At 39.2% G+C, this 20,206-nt stretch overlaps 2 protein-coding genes across 4 annotated transcripts in view; both read right to left on the reverse strand.

The window, feature by feature from the left end:
* Positions 1–1,174: 1,174 nt before the first annotated feature.
* gpr75 (G protein-coupled receptor 75) lies at positions 1,175–3,304 on the reverse strand. Its single transcript, XM_063055870.1, is given in 2 exon segments — positions 1,175–1,498; positions 1,501–3,304. Coding segments are annotated over 2 exon segments (1,617 nt in total). The 5' UTR covers positions 2,984–3,304; the 3' UTR covers positions 1,175–1,364.
* Positions 3,305–9,988: 6,684 nt separating this feature from the next.
* The window catches only part of LOC134350545 (proteasome activator complex subunit 4-like), a 149,056-nt gene continuing 138,838 nt past the window's right edge, over positions 9,989–20,206 (reverse strand). For all 3 annotated transcript variants that reach the window (XM_063055875.1, XM_063055874.1, XM_063055876.1), the window contains 4 exons: positions 18,999–19,161; positions 18,660–18,793; positions 17,671–17,809; positions 9,989–10,955 (listed from right to left, as the gene is read on the reverse strand). In XM_063055875.1, coding sequence (XP_062911945.1) covers positions 17,675–17,809; positions 18,660–18,793; positions 18,999–19,161 — 432 coding nt within the window. In that variant the 3' untranslated portion in view covers positions 9,989–10,955; positions 17,671–17,674. The remainder of the gene's footprint in view (positions 10,956–17,670; positions 17,810–18,659; positions 18,794–18,998; positions 19,162–20,206) is intronic.

Here is a 20,206-nt window from a genome sequence, read left to right on the forward strand (position 1 = left end):
GGGATTAACAACAAATACTTGCCAGAGATATTTGCTTCGTGTGAATGAATATTTCACCAGAATTTCCTGCTTCAATACAGTAGTGCTTTCCAGTTTACATCCAGCCTCTGGTTGAAAAAAGTATCCTTGATCCCCCTTTAAATATTTTAATTAAGATCTCCACCATATGGTTGCAGACAGTTCAGAAAACCTCTAACTATCTACCCCTTCAATTCCTCCCATAGTTTTTATGTACCCTTATCAGTTTCCTCTTCACATTCCATCTCGGGCAACATTGATGATTCTCCTCTGCACCAACTCCAGTGCAATCACATTCTTTCTTTATCATGATGAATGGAACTGTATGTAACATTCCGACTATGGCCTAACTATAAAGTTTCCTAAAGTGGTACTAAGTCCACTGTGTTCTTTGCCCAGCTAAATGAAGTGAGCATCCTGTATGACATCTTTAACATCCTATCTACCTATGCTGCCACATTCAAGAATCTTTCGACTTGTATGCCAAAGTCCATCCCAGACAACATCCTGGTGAATTTTCTCTGCAAAAAAGATTCTGGGGAAAAAGGGAAAAAATACATGTTACTTCTAACCCTACTGTTTTTTTTCATGAACTGGTGAGTACCCTCCAGATTGATTAGACTTAAATTCATAAAAACTAGTAATTCTGGAAAGAATCTGGAAGAATTAAGTAATGATAGAGCTGAACACAATTCTTCCAAGATGTTTCTGGAATTATGGAAAATGGGCAGAATGCCACAAGTGTGCTCTCACTGAAGGGTGTGTTAAGCTGAGGAAGTGGGGTAAAAATGAAAGATAACTGTCTTCTGAGCAGACCTATAAACTTTAGGATGTGCTGTTGGGCAGTGGTAGAGACCAGGGAAAATATTCTGCTGATAGCTCTATAGTACCTGGGCTTAGGGGATCTGAAGAAACGATAACTGATGAAAACAATTGCAAATGTAGCATTCAACATATTTGGTTAAAGTGAATATTGTCTTTTGTAGAATAAGGTAAAAAACTGCAATAAAAATCAAGCAACTTAAGGAAAGTAAATCAACATGATAAGAACAGTGCTATATTTCAAGGTGATACAGTTACTGTTCACATATTTGGAATAGCAGCCATTTAAAAATTGCTCTTAGAAACAACATAGCTTTTTAAAAAAAAGTTGCAACATTCTTGCAAGAAGATTTATTAAAACAAGGCAATTAAGTTTAATGTTTGTGAAAATAACTTTGGTGGGAGATTACAATGTCCATGCCTATATGCTGTTCATCCATTGTGTTTTGATAATTAGGCAAAACAGACACAGCTGCCAACATGCAACAAATTTAGCACAGACACAGTGGGTTGAATCATCTCCATCAAACTGATGGGATCATTATTTGGTCAGCCAAGTAATTCTCATGCTCCAGAACAAAAGCTTGTATTTTTGCTGTATGGTAATTCATAGCATTGTGCGATTTGGCAAATCCACAAGCAGCATTCATAGACAGTTTGGACTGCTTGATTTCAGGGAAGAACTGCTCTTGTAAATACTATAATAAGGCTCAATCTTTCCATTGATGGGGATTGAGTTATTTTGTACACAATTCTGGTGGCCAACAGGCACTCTGGGGTTTAATATACCACCACTTGAGTGACTGGGTCCACAAGACTGATCCACTAACTTTCTCTGCGGTTTAGGAGACAGTATATAAGCTGAATTCAGTTCATGATGAGATGATTTGTTTCTGTTCACATCCAGGCTCCCTTTACCTACTGCTCGTAACCAAGTCTTGTGCTTACGCCAGCAGCAGCTAAGGGCCATACATTGTGGGCACCAGAGAATTCTCTTCCTGAGTCCGGCACTGTTGCGTGAATATATAAATGGATTTAGTCCTGATTTGAAGAATATTAACGTGAATCCAAATAGCTTAAATTGATTTAAAATGAAACTACTCTGTGGTGTTGAGACATCTTGCAAGAAGGAGATTCCTAATGGCAAGCAGCAAACTATTACTGAGAGTATAATGATAACACATGTCATTACAGCCTTTGAATCTTTCGTGCCTGGTAGTTTCACAGAGGACACCAGTTGAAACCCTCTTTGAGAAGCCTGCACATGAGTATGTCCTTGTGTGTAAGAGGGTGTTTGCATGTGCCAGAGATTATTGGAATTCTGATTTTGGTAAAGAGGTTGTTTCACAGTGCGCACACTCTCTGTAGCTGCTTTTATGAGGGTGTTGGGTCCCATTGTATCAATAGTAATGACAGCACACTTCCTCAGATGTGCTTTCCTCTTCAAGGCAAAAGCTATCATCAGGTAGGAGACCGATACAGCTCCCACGCAAAATGCAAAATCTGTAACATACAGATAGAGAATGACTCTACCATCTTTATTGGAGCTTCCAAACAGGGGCACGCATACTTTGGATCTATCAGGATATGTACCAAAGGTAGCAAAGGTAGCGAGGGTAAAGCTCAGGGTCCACAGGCTGATGGTGAGGATAAGTGTGGAGTGTGAAGAAGCTGTTGTATTGGGTTGCGGTCCAAATATCATTCGCAAGCGATGGAGAGCTATTGTGGTCACAGATTTGAGGGACATTATTACCAATCCAGCACTGGTGAGGTGAAAGGTGAAGCAAAAAGCCTCAGAGACACTGCTGTCTGAATCAAAAAATAAAATATAAGCGAACATGGGTGTTGTCACAGAGCAAATGAACAGATCACAGAAGGACAGGTTCAATATCATAAAGTCAAAGTTAGTCCGGAACTTTCTAAAGGCTGGATCAAAGAAGGGCAAGAAAACGATCAGGTTGCCGTACGTTCCCAGACAGAAGGCAAGAAGCAGTAGGAGGGTACATGCCGTTAGGTTGGTGGTGAGGATTAGCTGCTGGATATATCCTGCTGTTTCCGTGCCAGTGGCCCAGGCGGTCGAGCTGTTGATGACATTTGGAAAGCTCTGGTCGGCTAAAGGCCATCTTTTGTATGTTATGTTCATCGTTAAGCTCCGACACCCAGAGGACCTGTTTCTGAATCGCCAGTGGGTAGGTGCCTAAAATCCTCAGATGGTGGAAATCTGAAGTAAAAACGTTTCTCAGAAGAGCAGAAAATAGAAGTCTATTCATCCCCTGAATAAACAGAAGGGGCAGAGAACCGCTGCAGGGTAGGAACTCTCCCACTGATTCTCACTTCGAGCATCCAAAGGACACCAGTTCGAATTCTGATACTCGGTAGCGCCCGAGCAGGACCTCCAGCTTACTGAACCGGGATACCCAGCGTCCAGCCCGGGATCCCGCCCCGGCCTTACCTGCAGGAGCAACTTCGTGGGGGGCGTGCGATGTATCATTCCGGCCGCCACTTAGTGCTGCTGACCAGGGCATAGCGCTGCCCGTCGGCGCTGTACCAGAATCCCGGGCATAGGCGTCAATCCCACGGGAACTCGGCGGGCCGAATTTAGGCAAAGTTTAATTTCCCGCGGAGAGGCGGCCTCAGGGTCGGCGACGGGCATAACACTTCTAATTCTCCGGCGAGGCCCATCCACAACCGATGTTTCCTGGAAGGCGCAGGACCGTTTCCTAGCAGCTCTTTCACCGGCTCCCCCCAGAGCCCGGCTTTCGCCGGTCGGCTCCTCGTGCAGCCAGCGCACTGCGCCAAGGGCTGCTCTCGGTCACGCCGCTGCAGAGAGGGTCTGAGCGCATGATCGGCCTTTGCTGGAAAGCAGGACAGACCCATGTCAGAGTGCAGGAGTGACCAGTATCAGACTACAAGTTTGGTGCACTGTTAGAATGGGCATTTCATGGGCTCGGCTTGTGTGCACAGGAATTTAGAGTAGAGGTGAAAGGAATGTTTTAAGACTGGGGAGCCCTGATAAGTTGGATACAGGAATATCTAGAATTTATATGAACTACTTATTGTTTAACTTACTGTTAAATAATAAATACTTATCCATCTCAAACAGATGAAGCACTTTATTTTTGTCCAAAGGCTTGAGTATCTTTGGAATACTCTTTCTCAAAGATCAGTGAAAGCAGTGACTTCAAAAATTTAAGATTTCATTATTTAGTATTTCAGCAAAATTCAGTAACAAGTGTTTCTCACCCTTAACACTCACAATGGACTTTATCGCTATAATAAGCTTATTTTTAAGAGTAGCATCTCAACCTGCTCCCTGGCAGAAAGCAATGGATCAGGTACTGCAGAGCTGCCCAGGCAGTCAAGTGTTACCTGGATGACATCATAGTTACTGGTGAGGATGACAAGGAGCATCTGCAAAATCACAAGGCAATGTTAAAGAGATCAGAAGATTATGGGTTCAGAGCACAACAGGACATGTGTTAACTCTTTAAACCAAACATCACTTATTGTGGTCACACAAGCAGTGGTGGATGCCCCAGGGTCAAAGGGCATGTTTCAGACTTTTTTAGGACTCATCAATTACTGTAACAAGTTTCTGCCAAACCTGTGCTCCATCCCTTGACTTTATTACTACAGATAGGGAAGGAATTGTGAAAGACAGAGCAATGAGCTGATTATACAAAAGGCAAGTGAAATGGGGTGTCAGACCATGTACTCACACATGCTGATCCAGATCATCCAGTGAAACTTTTGTGACACCTCTTCTTATGGTATTGATGCAGTCATGTCACATGCTAAAGTGAAAGAATTAAACACCCCACAGCCTTTGCATCACATTCCTTTATTAAGAAAAATTATGCACAGATTGACAGAAAGGCCTTGAATCTGGTTTGGGGTATAAAAAGCATTTCAACTAGTACTTATATGGGAGAGAGTTTGCCCTCATTACTGGTCATCAACTACTAGTGCCCATTCTCAATCTGCAGAAAGATGTCCCAGAACACTTGGTCAATGACAGTGGACCACAGTTTGGTGCATAAGTTTCAGTCATCTCTGAAAAAATAATGGAATAAGACATATTACATCTGCACCGTACCACTCAGCTACAAATAGCTTGGCAGAAAGGTTTGTCCACAGTCTAAAGAATGCAATGCAAGCAATGTCAGCAGAACACAAAACACTGACACTGAATCAGAATCTCATCAATTTCCTCCTTGTGTATCACAATGCAGCACATTCTACAACCAACAACTCACCAATCATCAAACAAGAGAAAATCTGCAGATGCTAGAAATCAAAGCAACACACACAAAAGGCTGGAGGAACTCAGCAGGCCAGGCAGCACCTATGGGGAGAAAAGTACAATCAACAATTCTTTGGTCATCACTTGTCATCATGCTTGGATTACCTCAAACCCAGTCACAGAAGGAGTATGCAGGGCAAGCAGCTGAGACAAATTGAAAACTCCTCAAATGAGGTTCAATTATTCACTCCTGGACAAGCAGTCCTGGCTAGTGACTTCAGACATGATCAAAAGTGGGTATTTGGAAAGATTAAGGGCAGAACTGAACCACTTTCCTAAATAGTGGAGATTGTGTCTTTATCATCTGGAGATGACACATCAATCAGTTGAGGAGAGCAGAGTCAATTGTTGGAGAGGAAAGGTGTCCAGAGCTGTCAGAACCACTTCCTGCAATCCCAGAGTCAACTCTTACAACCACCACAAAGAAGGCCCCACAACTAGAGATTGTTTTTACAGCCAAGTCTTTCCTGCCAAGCAATGACACCCCTGCCCTTGTCAGAAAAGACTTATCTCTTATAAAATGACTAGAGAGCAATGTTACATATTTGAGCTGAGATGCACTCTATATTGAGTTGGAGTTCATAACAAAGCAGAGTGGAGTGTGGTGTATTCAATATGAGTAATATTGTAAATATATGGTTTGATTGAACTTTGCTTACATAAATATGGGTTCTATGTAAGAAGTACACCAATGGCATACGCCATTACACCACCATGTCATAAGTGAGCGTCTAAAGAAAAGACGAAGTACTGTACACAAAATATATCCCGGCTCCTGTTTTTACTTTCAATTAATTTCTGGAGTTAAAAACCATAACATGGAGAGGTTCCTGAAACATTACTGGGAGAAGGCAAGAATGTGGAGTTTCAGTCCTGATCTTATTGAATGGTGTTTACAGGCTTTAGTGGTCTTGTGGTTTTCTCAAACTCCTAGTTCATATGATCATACATCTTGCTGACATTTTAAAAAAGTGTGGGTCTAAGCTTCAGAAATAACACTGGCTAACTGTTTAAAACTGGACCCAACCAAGCAGATGCACTGGAAATTTTCATCTGTTGTATTTCAACCAGGACCTGGCACAATACAAGCTCACTATCTGCTCAATTGAGAGCTGAATGACTGCATCCAAGTTACGTTATATACATGGAACATGGCCGGGATTTAAATGAAAAGAGATGAGATGAGATTAGAAACTAATTACTGGATTAAATAAGATGTCCATATTACTAATAGGCCAGATCAAACTTGAAGTGCAGAGTTTGAGTATGGTTAGTAGAACCAACGATACGGCTTACAGATTTTGCAGTTGGTGACACAGATAATGGCTTTGGTCTTTTAGAAACATAGAAAACCTACAGCACAGTACAGGCCCTTCGGCCCACAAAGCTGTGCCAAACATGTCCTTACCTTAGAAATTACCTAGGGTTACCCATAGCCCTCTATTTTTCTGAGCTCCATATACCTGTCCAGGAGTCTCTTAAAAGACCCTATCGTATCCGCCTCCACCACTGTCGCCAGCAGCCCATTCCACGCACTCACCACTCCCTGCATTAAAAAAAAACTTACCCCTGATATCTCCTCTGTACCTACTTCCAAGTATCTTAAAACTGTGCCCTCTCGTGTTAGCCATTTCAACCCTGGGAAAAAGCCTCTGTCCACATGATCAATGCCTCTCATCATCTTATACACCTCTATCAGGTCACCTCTCATCCTCCATCACTCAACCTATTCTCATAAGGCATGCTTCCCAGTCTAGGTAACATCCTTGTAAATCTCCTCTGCGCCCTTTCTATCGCTTCCACATCCTTCCTGTAGTGAGGTGACCAGAACTGAGCACAGTACTCCAAGAGGGGTCTGACCAGGGTCCTGTATAGCTGCAACATCACCTCTCGGCTCCTAATCTCAATCCCACGATTGATAAAAGCCAGTGCACTGTATGCTTTCTTAACCACAGCAGCTTTGAGTGTCCTATGGACTTGGACCCCAAGATCCCTCTGATCCTCCACACTGCCAAGAGTCTTACCATCAATACTATATTCTGTCATCATATTTGACCTACCAAAATGAACCACCTCACACTTATCTGGGTTGAACTCCATCTGCCACTTCTCAGCCCAGTTTTGCATCCTATCAATGTCCCGCTGTAACCTCCGACAGCCCTCTACACTATCCACAACACCCCCAACATTCGTGTCATCAGCAAATTTACTAACCCATTGCTCCACTTCTTCATCCAGGTCATTTATAAAAATCTGAAGAGTAGGGGTCCCAGAAAAGATCCCCGAGGCACACCACTGGTGACCGAACTCCATGCAGAATATGACCCGTCTATAACCACTCTTTGCCTTCTGTGGGCAAGCCTGTTATGGATCGACAATGCAATGTCCCCTTGGATCCCATGCCTTCTTACTTTCTCAATAAGCCCTACATGGGGTACCTTTACAAATGCCTTGCTGAAATCCATACATTACAGCTACTGCTCTACCTTCATCAATGTGTTTAGTCACATCCTCAGAAAATTCAATCAGGCTCATAAGGCACAACCTGCCTTTGACAAAGCTATGCTGACTATTCCTAATCATATCCTGCCTCTCAGAATCTTCTCCATCAACTTACCAACCACTGAAGTAAGACTCACTGGTCTATAATTGCCTGGGCTATCTCTACTCCCTTTCTTGAATAATGGAACAACATCCACAACCCTCCAATCCTCCGGAACCTCTCCTGTCCTCATTGATGATGTAAAGATTATCGTCAGCGGCTCAGCAATCTCCTCCATTGCCTCCCACAGTAGCCTGGGGTACATCTCATCCGGTCCCAGTCACTTATCCAACTTGATGCTTTCCAAAAGCTCCAGCACGTCCTCTTCTTTAATATCTACATGCTCAAGCATTTCAGTCCGCTGTAAGTCATCCCTACAATCGCCAAGATCCTTTTCTGAAGTGAAGACTGATGCAAAGTATTCATTAAGTCCCTCTGCTATCTCCTCTGGTTCCATACACTTTTTCACTGTCATACTTGACTGGTCCTATTCTCTCACGTCTTATCCTCTTGCTCTTCACATACTTGTAGAGTGCCTTGGGCTTTTCCTTAATCCTGTCCACCAAGGCCTTTTCATGGCCTCTTCTGGGTCTCCTAATTTCTTTCTTAAGTTCCTTCCTGCTAGCCTTATAATCTTCTAGATCTCTATCATTACCTAGTTTTTTTCAACCTTTCGTAAGCTCTTCTTTTCTTCTTGACTAGATTTACAACAGCTTTCGTACACCACGGTAATGATAATTTCAAGGAAGGGAGCCAATCCAAAACTTGCAGATTAGTCATATAACTTACAACAAATTCGGGTACCATATCACACAGCATAAATAGTAGCTGCTTAATAAATGGTATGCTGATGCATCACATAGTGAACTATTCAATCCACTATATCATCTCTATCTCCCAAATTTCCTTCTCTGTGATTGTCAACATTTCAAAAGACAATAGAAAGCAATCTATTCACATTCATGGACATGAATTTTTCCCCGGGAAATGTGAAATGTCTGTTCATCTATGAGAGCCATCAGTTAAAATTGACTCATTTTACACTTGCATGGAGAAACCTTCCCTAAATCCTTCCCCCCCCCCCACATAGACCGGAGAACAAAACCAAAAACGTCACTCCTCAGAACTAATTACCTAAATATGCGCAGGGTTCAAAGCTGGAGCTGAATAAACAATGGGGGCATTTATAGAGACAGTTCACTTTGTACAATGTGTGTTATACATTGCAGAATTACTAACATTATGATGCACTGATTCAGGTATATCACCTGAAATGGGTTGTCTTTCACCGACTATAGCTGTACTTGTGTCATACTCAAAAGTTTTATTAAACTACATTCAGTAAATGTTCATGGATGTTTTGGAGCCCTAGGACACCTAAGCAGGCATTGATGCATTAATACTGAGCTTTATACAACTGTACCGATGATATGTCAAAACACTTTTCAGACAATGAGATCTTTAAGAACGCAACACCCCCAAATGCTGTCTATATTTGACCTTGAGACTGGAGCTCTGCATCAACATGCTTTGGCATGTATGGAGCTTTCTCCTGGAAAGACAATTCCAATTCACCACTGGCCAAAGTACCATCTAGTTGAAAAGAGCTTTGCTTACAAAAACAATCATTTCTTCCCACCAGTGATTTGTCACCAATGGTAGCAATCCAAATACAGTTTTCTTCTATAAATGCTTTTAAAGTGCAAGACATTCAAGAGAAGAATCTTTGTCTTCTTTAAAGATTCTCAGAGAACATTTCTACATCAGCACTTTTAAATTATACGAAATTAATTCTGAAAAACTCTAGATGGCAATATGTAGTGAGAAGATTTCCATTAATTTTGGCACGAATAGGTATGTTTTCATGCAATTTTCTGGAAAGACTGGCAACAAAGATTTGCATGGAGGAAATCATTACCTCTCAAAATGGAGAAATGAACATCAATGGAGTAAGTATCACTATTATTGCATTGATATTTACCCAAATGGAGTTAAGTAAAATGAATTCCCCTTTCTATTTAGGCTCCACAAATTGTTCAGTACATTTTCTAGTGGGTTGTTATGCGAGGCTCAGACTCAAACTACTATGTTCATAAAAATTAGGCATCATAATAGCAACTCTGCAGGACTAGAGAGTTATATATAAGTAACTCAACAAAGAGAACATGACTGAAATGTCATCCGGAGAGGTTTTCCTTATTCTGTGATTATTAAAATAAAGAACTCAGTTTTTGTACTACATTTCTCTCCAGCCTTAAAAGACTTTACATTGTTATATACATTCCCAACAAGCAATGCAGGTCTGTAACAAAACAATCCATTTATTGGCTTTAAAATATGATAGCTCATCTAAAACCACTTCTTTTGACACAACCCTTTATAGTGGTTAAGTCTTTGAAAAAGTGCAATCATATGATCTGACCTTTTACCCACGGTTTTTCAGTGCATCAACTGCATGTTAAAGGATAGTACTTTTGATACCGGCCTTTCATACATTGTAACAAATACTAAGTAATTGGGAAAAGCAAATGAAGATAGTGAAATTTAATAAAGTTCTTAATTTAATAAAAAGTTCAGACTCCAAGACATTAAAATGATCTTGAAGGCACCAAACCAGCAGGGTAAACTTTAAGCATTAAAGCAAAACTTATGATAAAATGTATTTACTTGAAAGTATAGCTACAGAACTATGAGAAAAAGCATATGATCTGAAGACAGAACCACTAAACACTCACACCATTACAAATGAAGCTCAGTATCACAACACGTCTTTAAAGATTACATTCTGTACAAATGTATTTTTATCTCCTCTTTGTACAGTTTTTACATTTCCTTTACAGCCCTAAATAACAGTTATGAAATGTGTCAATTAAATAGCCAACAACCATCTTAACAATCAAGAAATTAGGATATTTAGAGCAAAAACTGTACAAGAGCTGTACAAATTCAGCAAAGTGATTTGTTTTTTAATTACAATTTCTGTAAATTAGCAAAAGCAGTATTGTCTACATATTATAAACAAAGTCAAAATTCCACTAAACACATTTATGTACATAATGTCTACTGTTTGGTGAATTATTTACTTGGATTGAAAAAAATATCTCCATATCTTTAAGAACACAAAATATTAGTATTTGCAGCTTCCTTGGGTCTTCAGAGATTTGTATGGTTAAATGGGATTCTCAGGCATATGTACAAAATAAATGTTCTCCATTGTTCAATAGTGGTAGCACCAATACTCCTTTCCTTTAGTGTCATTAGAACTACTATCTAAAAGGAAAAGAGGAAAAATATAGTGAGAATTTTGTTTTAATTCGATATATCAAAGGTACCTATCAGATTAGACTTAATGTTGGAGATAAAATGCAATGTTTACTCTTTTATTTCTCACCTTAATTTCCCCTCTACACATTGACCTGTACATTGAATATTTGGCGTAACTAGAATTATGATGAATCTAACATCACATTCACCTGTACACAGTCGAAATCAGACATCAAAGTGGAACCAAACAGAAATGGAACAAAAGATCAACCTACTATAAGTGATTTACAAAAATCCTCAAAATATAGAAGACTCCAGCAAGATTCAGGATTAAAAAGGAGAAAGTGAATAGAATGAAATTATAGATATGTAGTACTGAAACAGGGTCATTTGGCTCTTAAGTGTAGGGGTGCTATTTTATTCACATTAAGCTCCCTGTTAGATTCTATTGGTATTCAGCACAGCTGGTCAACATAACTCACTATTACCTTCTCAAGAGCCAACAGGATGGGCAATAAATGAATATGTCATCAATAAAGCCCACATGCATTAAATAGTGTAAACAGAATTCCATAAGGTATGATTTGATAAACTTTAAGGAAACAAATTCAACAGTAACAAATTCAACAAGAGAAAATCTGCAGATGTTGGAAGTCCAAGCAACACACACAAAATGCTGAAGGAACTCAGCAGGCCAGGCAGCATCTATGAATAAGAGTATAGTTGACGCTTCAGGCCAAGACTCTTCATCAGGACTGCAGGAAAAAAGATGAGGTGTCAGAGTTAGAAGGTGGGGACAGGAAGGGAGTAAATTCAACAGTAAATGTACTTCCCTTGAATTTATTTTCTTCCTTTTGAAAAAAATCTAATTGTTCTGCTTGACACATAACTTAAACACAACGAGTACATTATTTGAAGTGACCAGTTCATTCAATGAGGTGGGTTTCCCATATTCATCTCAAAACAGCAAAAGAAAGATGAAGGATGATGAGGTAGAATGGAAATTGCAGAAAACTTCATAGTGAGGCCCATTCAGTGGAATAAAATGGAAGTGTTATAATCTACTCCATTTAGCATTTTGTTTTCTCATATATGCTATTATATATATTGGAGTATAATAAATAAAATGCATAAATATTTGAAAGAGAATTACAGAATTTAGAGAGGAGGGTGAGAAAGACCAAAGTTTGCAAACACAGTGCTGACAGCAACAATAGGATACTGGGTAGAAAATTAGAGGTGAATGAGGGGGTAAAATTAAATTGACGTCCCAGAAGGACATTGCAATAATCACATCTGGAAATGACCTAGGCATAGATGAATTCAAAAGTAGATGGCCAAAAGGCAACAAAACAGAGCAGTTAAGCTTGGGAGATATGGTAACAGCTTTGTAAAGCAGCATAATGATCAAAGACCCTGGAGAGATAACAGTCTGGAAATAAGGTTTTGATTTGTAAAGAGAGATTTTCGGTTGAATGTTAGCAACAGGAATAACTGATTATAATGTTAGTTACGAGTCAGGAAAGTAAGTTAGGTGACTAGCAAGCACTTCAGTCAAAGTGTGTTCAAAGAACCAGACTGTGGGATAAGGACACAAGATGAAAGACTTAGTATTATGCAGCAATGAAGGGTAAATGGATAATGTCAGGCTGAAGACAGAAGCCTGCAATGACAGTTGAATAGAAAGGAAAATCAGTACTTGTAAGGGACTAGCTTCAGTACAAGGCAAAATATCAGAAAACCAGCAGCTGTGGAAGTTAACTGAGGACCAATAAAATCAGGAAAGAACAAAGGATAAATTAACAGCATTAGTGGAAATCAAGCAAGAGGGGGAAAACAGGTCTGAACTACAGATGTCTCCATCAGATCAACTTCTTATGTCCAATAAGAAGAGTTAACTGGGGTGCCATGGCAACACAGCAGTTGGGGCGACACTATTACAGCTCGAGGTGTCAAGTTCGGAGTTCAATTCTGGCCCCATTTGTATGGAGTTTATACATTCTCCCTGTGACCACTTGGATTTCCTCTGGGTGCTTTGGTTACCTCCCAAGGTCCAAAGACATACCAGTTAGTAAGTTAATTGGTCATTTAATTTGTCCTGTGATTAGGCTAGGGTTAAATAGGGCGGCATGGCTCATTGGGCTAAACAGGGCAGTTCCATGCTGTATCTCTAAATAAAGTACACAAACTTTTCATGTTTCCCTTATAACTGGTACCTCTTATCCCTGGAAAATTCCATGAATCACTTGACAATGTTCCATTGCATTTATACCCTTTCCATAAATGATGTCACAACGGCACACACAATATATTAATGCAAGAGTTCAACAAACCTATTGGCCTCTCGTTACACTGCCACCACAATAATATGTCCTCCTATACTTATTTACGATCCTCAATCCAATTGTTCATGTTCAAACCTTTTCTACTTGGTTTTTTTCAGAAAACTATGATACTTATAAATCCAGATTTAAAAAAATAATTTACAGCCACATTCCTGAGAACCAAAAATTCAAAGAAGGTTATAATGCTTTTATTATAGTAAAGAGAGGCGTTAGACAAGGGTGTGTTTCTTCCCCTGATTTGTTTAATGTGTACAGTGAAACAATATTACAAAAAATAAGAGACATCTTGGGTATCAAAGTTGGCGGCGAAAACATCAATAATTTTAGATATGCGGATGACACTGTGTTAATTGCAAGTACAGAGGAAGAACTACAAAACTTAATTGATATAGTTGTTGAAGAAAGTGCAAAAATGGGTCTATCTATCAACTGCAAAATGACAGAATGTATGGTGATCTCCAAAAAGGAGAATCCTATCTGCAGGCTGAGAATAAACGGGGAAGACATAAAACAAGTACAGAGCTTTTGCTGCTTAGGAAGCTGGGTGACATCAGATGGCAGGTGCGACATGGACATCAAAAGAAGAATAGGGATGGCAAAAGACACCTTTACAAGAATGAAGAGTATACTGACCAACACTAAACTAGGCATGACAACCCCCCTCAGAGCACTGAAATATCACCTTTATCCAGTTATGTTATATGGCTCAGAATGTTGGACACTATCTAGTAACATGAGGAAACGAATTGAAGTAGCAGAGATGTAGTTTTTGAGGAGGATGCAAAGAATATCATGGACAAAATGAATATCTAACGAGGATGTCATGAACAGAGCAAGCACAAAAATAGAAATAATGTATGAGATCATGAGAAGGCAACGTGACTTCATTGGACATGTGATTAGGAAAGAGGAATTAGAATGCACATAAATTATGGGAAAGATTGAAGGGAAGAAAGCAAGAGGAAGGCAAAGACAAATGATGATGGAGACAGCAGCCAGAGAACTGGAAATGAATACCAATGAATTGAACCACTTGACCCGAAACAGGAGTGTGTGGACCATGGCAGTCAAAGCTCAAACTGGGCATGGTACCTGATGATGATGATGATGATTATAGTAGATCAAGTTTTATAGAAGCATTATTAGATAAATGATCTGAATCACATAAGCAAATTTCAGGTAGAAAGCCAAAAAAAACTTGGCCAATCACACGGGATGGTGGAGGAATTCAATGGGCCAGGCAGAATCCATGGAAGAAATTTGGGTCAAGACTCCTCATTTGACCCACTGAGTTTTTCTAGCATCTCGTGCTTTACTCCAGACTCCAGCATCTGTAGTCTCGTGTCTAAACTTTGACTGGTTTGTTTTCAGCGTGTCTTAAAGGAGGAATGCAAGGCAGAAAAATAGAAATGTTCTTCCTTTTGGGGAGGGTGGTGGGGGGGGTGAAAGTATGGTCACCAAAAGTGTAATTAAAATTTGGGAGATGCAATTTGCCAGAATTGGAGGAACAAAACAATTTCAGACAGTGTGGGCTGGGAAGGTAGGTCAAGGCAAAGGAAGGATCTGAAATCAGGAATATGGGTGTGGTGGTAGCACAGAAGTTAAATTACCAGGTTAATAATCCAAAGGGCTGGACTGACAACCCAGGGACCAGAATTGCAGAATTGAAAGACCTGCCACCAAAACAACTGAGGAATTTAAATTGAGTTAATAATCTGAAATTTGGGGTGGGGGTGGGGGTGGGGGGGAGTATCTGATTGATGGTTAAAACAAAACTCATCTTGTACAGAGGAGGTAATCTAATGTCAGGCTCATTTATACTATCAGACCCACCAATGTAATTGACTCAATGCCACTTCAATGCAACACCATTCAAAAGCTACTAAAGATGGCCTACCAGCAATGGGCTGATCCCAAAATAACTAAAAAAAAACTCAAGTACAGCAAAGATATCCATACATTTCTATTCAAGTCCATTTTTTCTTTAAATCAAATTTTATATTGTGAGACCATAAGAGATAGGAGCAGAATTAGAGCATTCGGCACATCGAGTCTGGTCCATTTCATCATGGTTGATCCATTTTCCCTCAACCCCACTATCCTGCTGTCTCCAAGTAATCTTTCATGTCTTGACTAATAAAGAACCTACTAACCTCCACGTTAAATACACCCAATGACCTGGCCTCCCCAGCCACCTGTCCCTATTCACTGACTTCTGGGTAGCCTCTATTCAATGTACTAATTATTTAAAAATTTATCCAGCTCACATGAATGGCATTGCTTTTATTCCTAGCAACCTTATAGAATTACGTGAAGGAAAAATGGCACTTTAAAAATCTTACTGATAAATACATAACACCCTTCCTAAGAGTTTAATCCTTTCAGTTTCAAAGATAACCTCTACTCTGAAACCTTGCCTCAGAATTACAGACCTCCCTCCATCTTTTCATTTATTATTCATCCACCTCCTGCAATTGCAACGTATCTACAAAATATTTTCTTCTGCTTTCTTTTATGTTTTGAAAAAAAGGTTTGTGCCTTTAACTTAGCCTCCGATGACTTATTTTCTAGCTTTCCAATATTTTGTGTCCACTTAAGTTCCTTAAATACCTAATTTAACTACTCTAGTTATTCATGTCAATTTTTCCTTCAATGAAATTTACCTGTTTTTAAATTTTTCCATCTAAAATTTGAATGTTTTTCATTACTAAAATAGGATTTTCTTTTAATGTGTGGATTCCTTTATTTTACTACCATGTTCTTATTTTGCCAGTCAAGAGTCTGTAATTTCAACAATTATATTTTCAATGAAACTATTTTATTGTCACCATGGTTTTAGAAATTCTATCTTCTTCAGTGCTTAGAATCTGGCCAAAAATGCTTCCTTCCTTCCTGGTGGAAACCCATTGACTTAACTATAGAAATGTGTTCTAGAAAAACACTTTATACTTCACAACTAAATATTCTGTGCATAACGAAAATCTTCAATTATGAATTTATTTTTAATGCATCCTCTAATTTGGCTTCCCATACCACATATGGTTTATCTATTCCAACTTATAAGAAAACATAATTGTTTCATATATTTTTCATTGCTACACATTTCATATTGTCTGGAAAGCAGCATTTTAAGCCTTTACTGTCTTCTTGAGAAGGATGAGAGGCAGCTTACATAAGTTATTAAAGTACTTTATTGATCTTAATGTGAACAGGTACTTTGGACAAAGTGTCTTGGATGACCAAGAAACAAACAACCTTGAAAACACATACATAGTTATTATGTAGTTATTAGTGATTTTTGTACTGATAGAAATTTCTTCAGTCTAATCTTGGCCCACACATTGCCATTATAATTATGAATGACATAGTCCAATTCAGTGAAGCTAGTAGTACAAAAGTAAAACATCTATGTAGCAGATTGAAGACATCTTGCCAATGAAAACATTTTTGTCTATATTGGAAGTGCTCTATCATCTCTTTTAATCTTGTATCTTAGATGGAAAAATAATGTGCATTATATCTCATCTGGGAGATCTAATCAAGGGGTTAGAAAACAATCTCCCAATACAGGTGAAAGCAATTAACTCTTCAAATTCTGAATGGAGTAGATACTTATCATTTTAAGAGGAAAGAGGAAGTCAAAAAAATGTGAAAGTAAGCAGCAAATCCAAAACATGCAATCAAGTTTCACGTATGAATCTTCCCTTCATTCACTGCCTTTTGTAATGACGTCCAGTATTTAAGACCTGGCCTCATCAGCACAATTACAAAATAAATGAAGGTTTATGATTGGCACTGAGAATTGCAGCAGCTTTTAAAAAAAGTTCAGTTTTAAATTTGTTCATGCATCTTCACCGTTCAGGTCCGATGTTCAGAATCTGGTACACTCAGGTCTAACTGGATACTGGAGTTACTCAGATTTTGGATAATGCAAAAATTCTATTACTTGTCATTTATTCTGTGCTTATCTGCTTCCAGTGTAACGTTGGGTGCCTTGGGCTATGATTGGTCAGTTCCAAAAGGTAAGTGAATGGAACTAGACTACCATGCCACCGTCAATAAAGCAGCAATGACTCAACTAGGACTCAATTTAACATCCAGAAGTGTTCAGCTTTCTGGCAAATCCTGATTACCAGCCACCAGCATTTGGACACCAAGCCTGTAATAGTGCACTTCAGATCAATTCCAAACCTGTTTTAGTACCTCAGCCTCCAAAAATGCAGATACCAAAATATGATCGTTGAAAATCAACCCACTTTCTACAGAAAACATTAATTTATGGGTTAATTTATGGAATCTATGCACAGCAGTAGCAAATGCAAAAGTGTGATAAAAAACTTTTGTTTTATAGTATTTGATTTCAATAGCTGTTATACCTCCTCAGGCATAATAACATGGTGACACAAGGAGGTCTGCAAGAATCACTAACTGATCATCTGTGAACTGCTGCTTATGTTCTTGCCAGTTATCGTGGTGAGTTCTTCGAAAATTAGATAACGTTTTTTTCACGGTCATCTGTGAAAACAAGAGAATTTTAGTAGAGTATGTTGAACAAAAATGGATAACTATGCCAAAAGTTATATATTTGCAAATCATCCCGAGTTGGTGGGCCTTTTATGTGCATCATCACATTGTTCACCAAAAAAGAAATTAATCTTTAAACTCTCAGTTCATTTTAATTTATTTCAAATTACATATGAATTTCCTACATAAACACTCCAAAAAAGTAGTAATTGTTAATGATTCCTAAATATTGCCCTCACTTTAAAAATGAACATTTAAAATTGTAAGTGATTTTCAGTCCTTCAGTGCCATTAAGACACATCAGTTAACACTGCTGCCTTTCAGTTCCAGAGACCCAAGTTCAGTCTGACCTTGGAAATTCTACAGTCTCTTCTTGACCACTAAGACCCTGACAGCAGGTTAACTGGTAAATTAACTAATGGAAAAAAGAATGAAAAATGTTCAAAGATGTGTGAGAGAATATATTATCTGGGTATAGGGAAATAAGGAGAAGGGTAAAGGATTGCTCCACTGAGAGCTAGCAGAACCTTCATGCCAAATGACTTCCACCTTTGTTATAAGATTATGAAAGTGGGACATTCCAATTCACACTGATGCAACAAATTAGTCTGCTAAAAACTTCATCCAAATCACTAAGTCTAAGATTTCTATCAATTTCCTGCATAACTTAATGATTTGGAACATGATTGGAGATGAGCAACTGCAGTTCTGATCGTAAATTAAACAAAGGAAATTCTGTATTTCTGATCGATTCAGTTTTCATTTTCTATGCAAATAAATTCTTATTTCTGCCAATAATAAAACATCAGAGAAGTAATTTCTCTAAACAGCATCTATTTACCTCTATAGGTTGTGGGTCATTTAGGTGACCACTGAGGTTCATCAGAAGCTGTGGCATCCAAGTGGGTACTTCATATGGACTTGATAAGATGCAGGCACTTAATCCTAGCACTCCGGCATGCCGACGAACCAAATCTATTGAGATCATGAAAAATATTAAAAATTTTACACTATCATCTGCATTTATCTTTCCTAACATTACTTTTAATGTTGGTAAACTCATTATCGCTCCAGCTGCTAGATAGTCCAGTAAAGAATGATTGAAAACAAATACAATTTACACCAATCATATTAATGAAAGTTAGTTTTAAAAAAAATTCATAAACATATTTGTTCTTACCTGCTGCAGGAATTGTATCTGCTACTGTGCCCGGGTCTCGCTTCCTTTTTTTTGGAAGTCTGGTCTTGCACAGCTGTTCGAAGTGCAGCTGCATGGCAGAATCCATAGTTAAGAAATTGCACTGCAACAGACCACTCAAGGTGATAGCAGCCATCTCTCTCGTCTGTAAGCAGTAAAAAGACAGGCATCACTTCATATTCAAGGTTTACACAGTACATTCAACACACAATTCTGCATCGTGACCATCCCTACAATATCATAGTATTATTCAACACAATTGCACTAAGGAGGACATAAATAATCTTCCAGAAATAGTAGGGGACAGAGGGTCCAGTGAGATGGAGGAACTGAGCGAAATACATGTTAGTAGGGAAGTGGTGTTAGGTAAATTGAAGGGATTGAAGGCAGATAAATCCCCAGGGCCAGATGGTCTGCATCCTAGAGTGCTTAAGGAAGTAGCCCAAGAAATAGTGGATGCATTAGTGATAATTTTTCAAAACTCGTTAGATTCTGGACTAGTTCCTGAGGATTGGAGGGTGGCTAATGTAACCCCACTTTTTAAAAAAGGAGGGAGAGAGAAACCGGGGAATTATAGGCCGGTTAGCCTAACGTCGGTGGTGGGGAAACTGCTGGAGTCAGTTATCAAGGATGTGATAACAGCACATTTGGAAAGCGGTGAAATGATCGGACAAAGTCAGCATGGATTTGTGAAAGGAAAATCATGTCTGACGAATCTCATAGAATTTTTTGAGGATGTAACTAGTAGAGTGGATAGGGGAGAACCAGTGGATGTGGTATATTTGGATTTTCAAAAGGCTTTTGACAAGGTCCCACACAGGAGATTAGTGTGCAAACTTAAAGCACATGGTATTGGGGGTAAGGTTTTGGTGTGGGTGGAGAATTGGTTAGCAGACAGGAAGCAAAGAGTGGGAATAAACGGGACCTTTTCAGAATGGCAGGCGGTGACTAGTGGGGTACCGCAAGGCTCAGTGCTGGGACCCCAGTTGTTTACAATATATATTAATGACTTGGATGAGGGAATTAAATGCAGCATCTCCAAGTTTGCGGATGACACGAAGCTGGGTGGCAGTGTTAGCAGTGAGGAGGATGCTAAGAGGATGCAGGGTGACTTGGATAGGTTGGGTGAGTGGGCAAACTCATGGCAGATGCAATTTAATGTGGATAAATGTGAAGTTATCCACTTTGGT

This window comes from Mobula hypostoma, chromosome 8 (genome assembly GCF_963921235.1).
Source record: "Mobula hypostoma chromosome 8, sMobHyp1.1, whole genome shotgun sequence".
Classification (NCBI taxonomy): Eukaryota; Metazoa; Chordata; class Chondrichthyes; order Myliobatiformes; family Myliobatidae; genus Mobula; species Mobula hypostoma.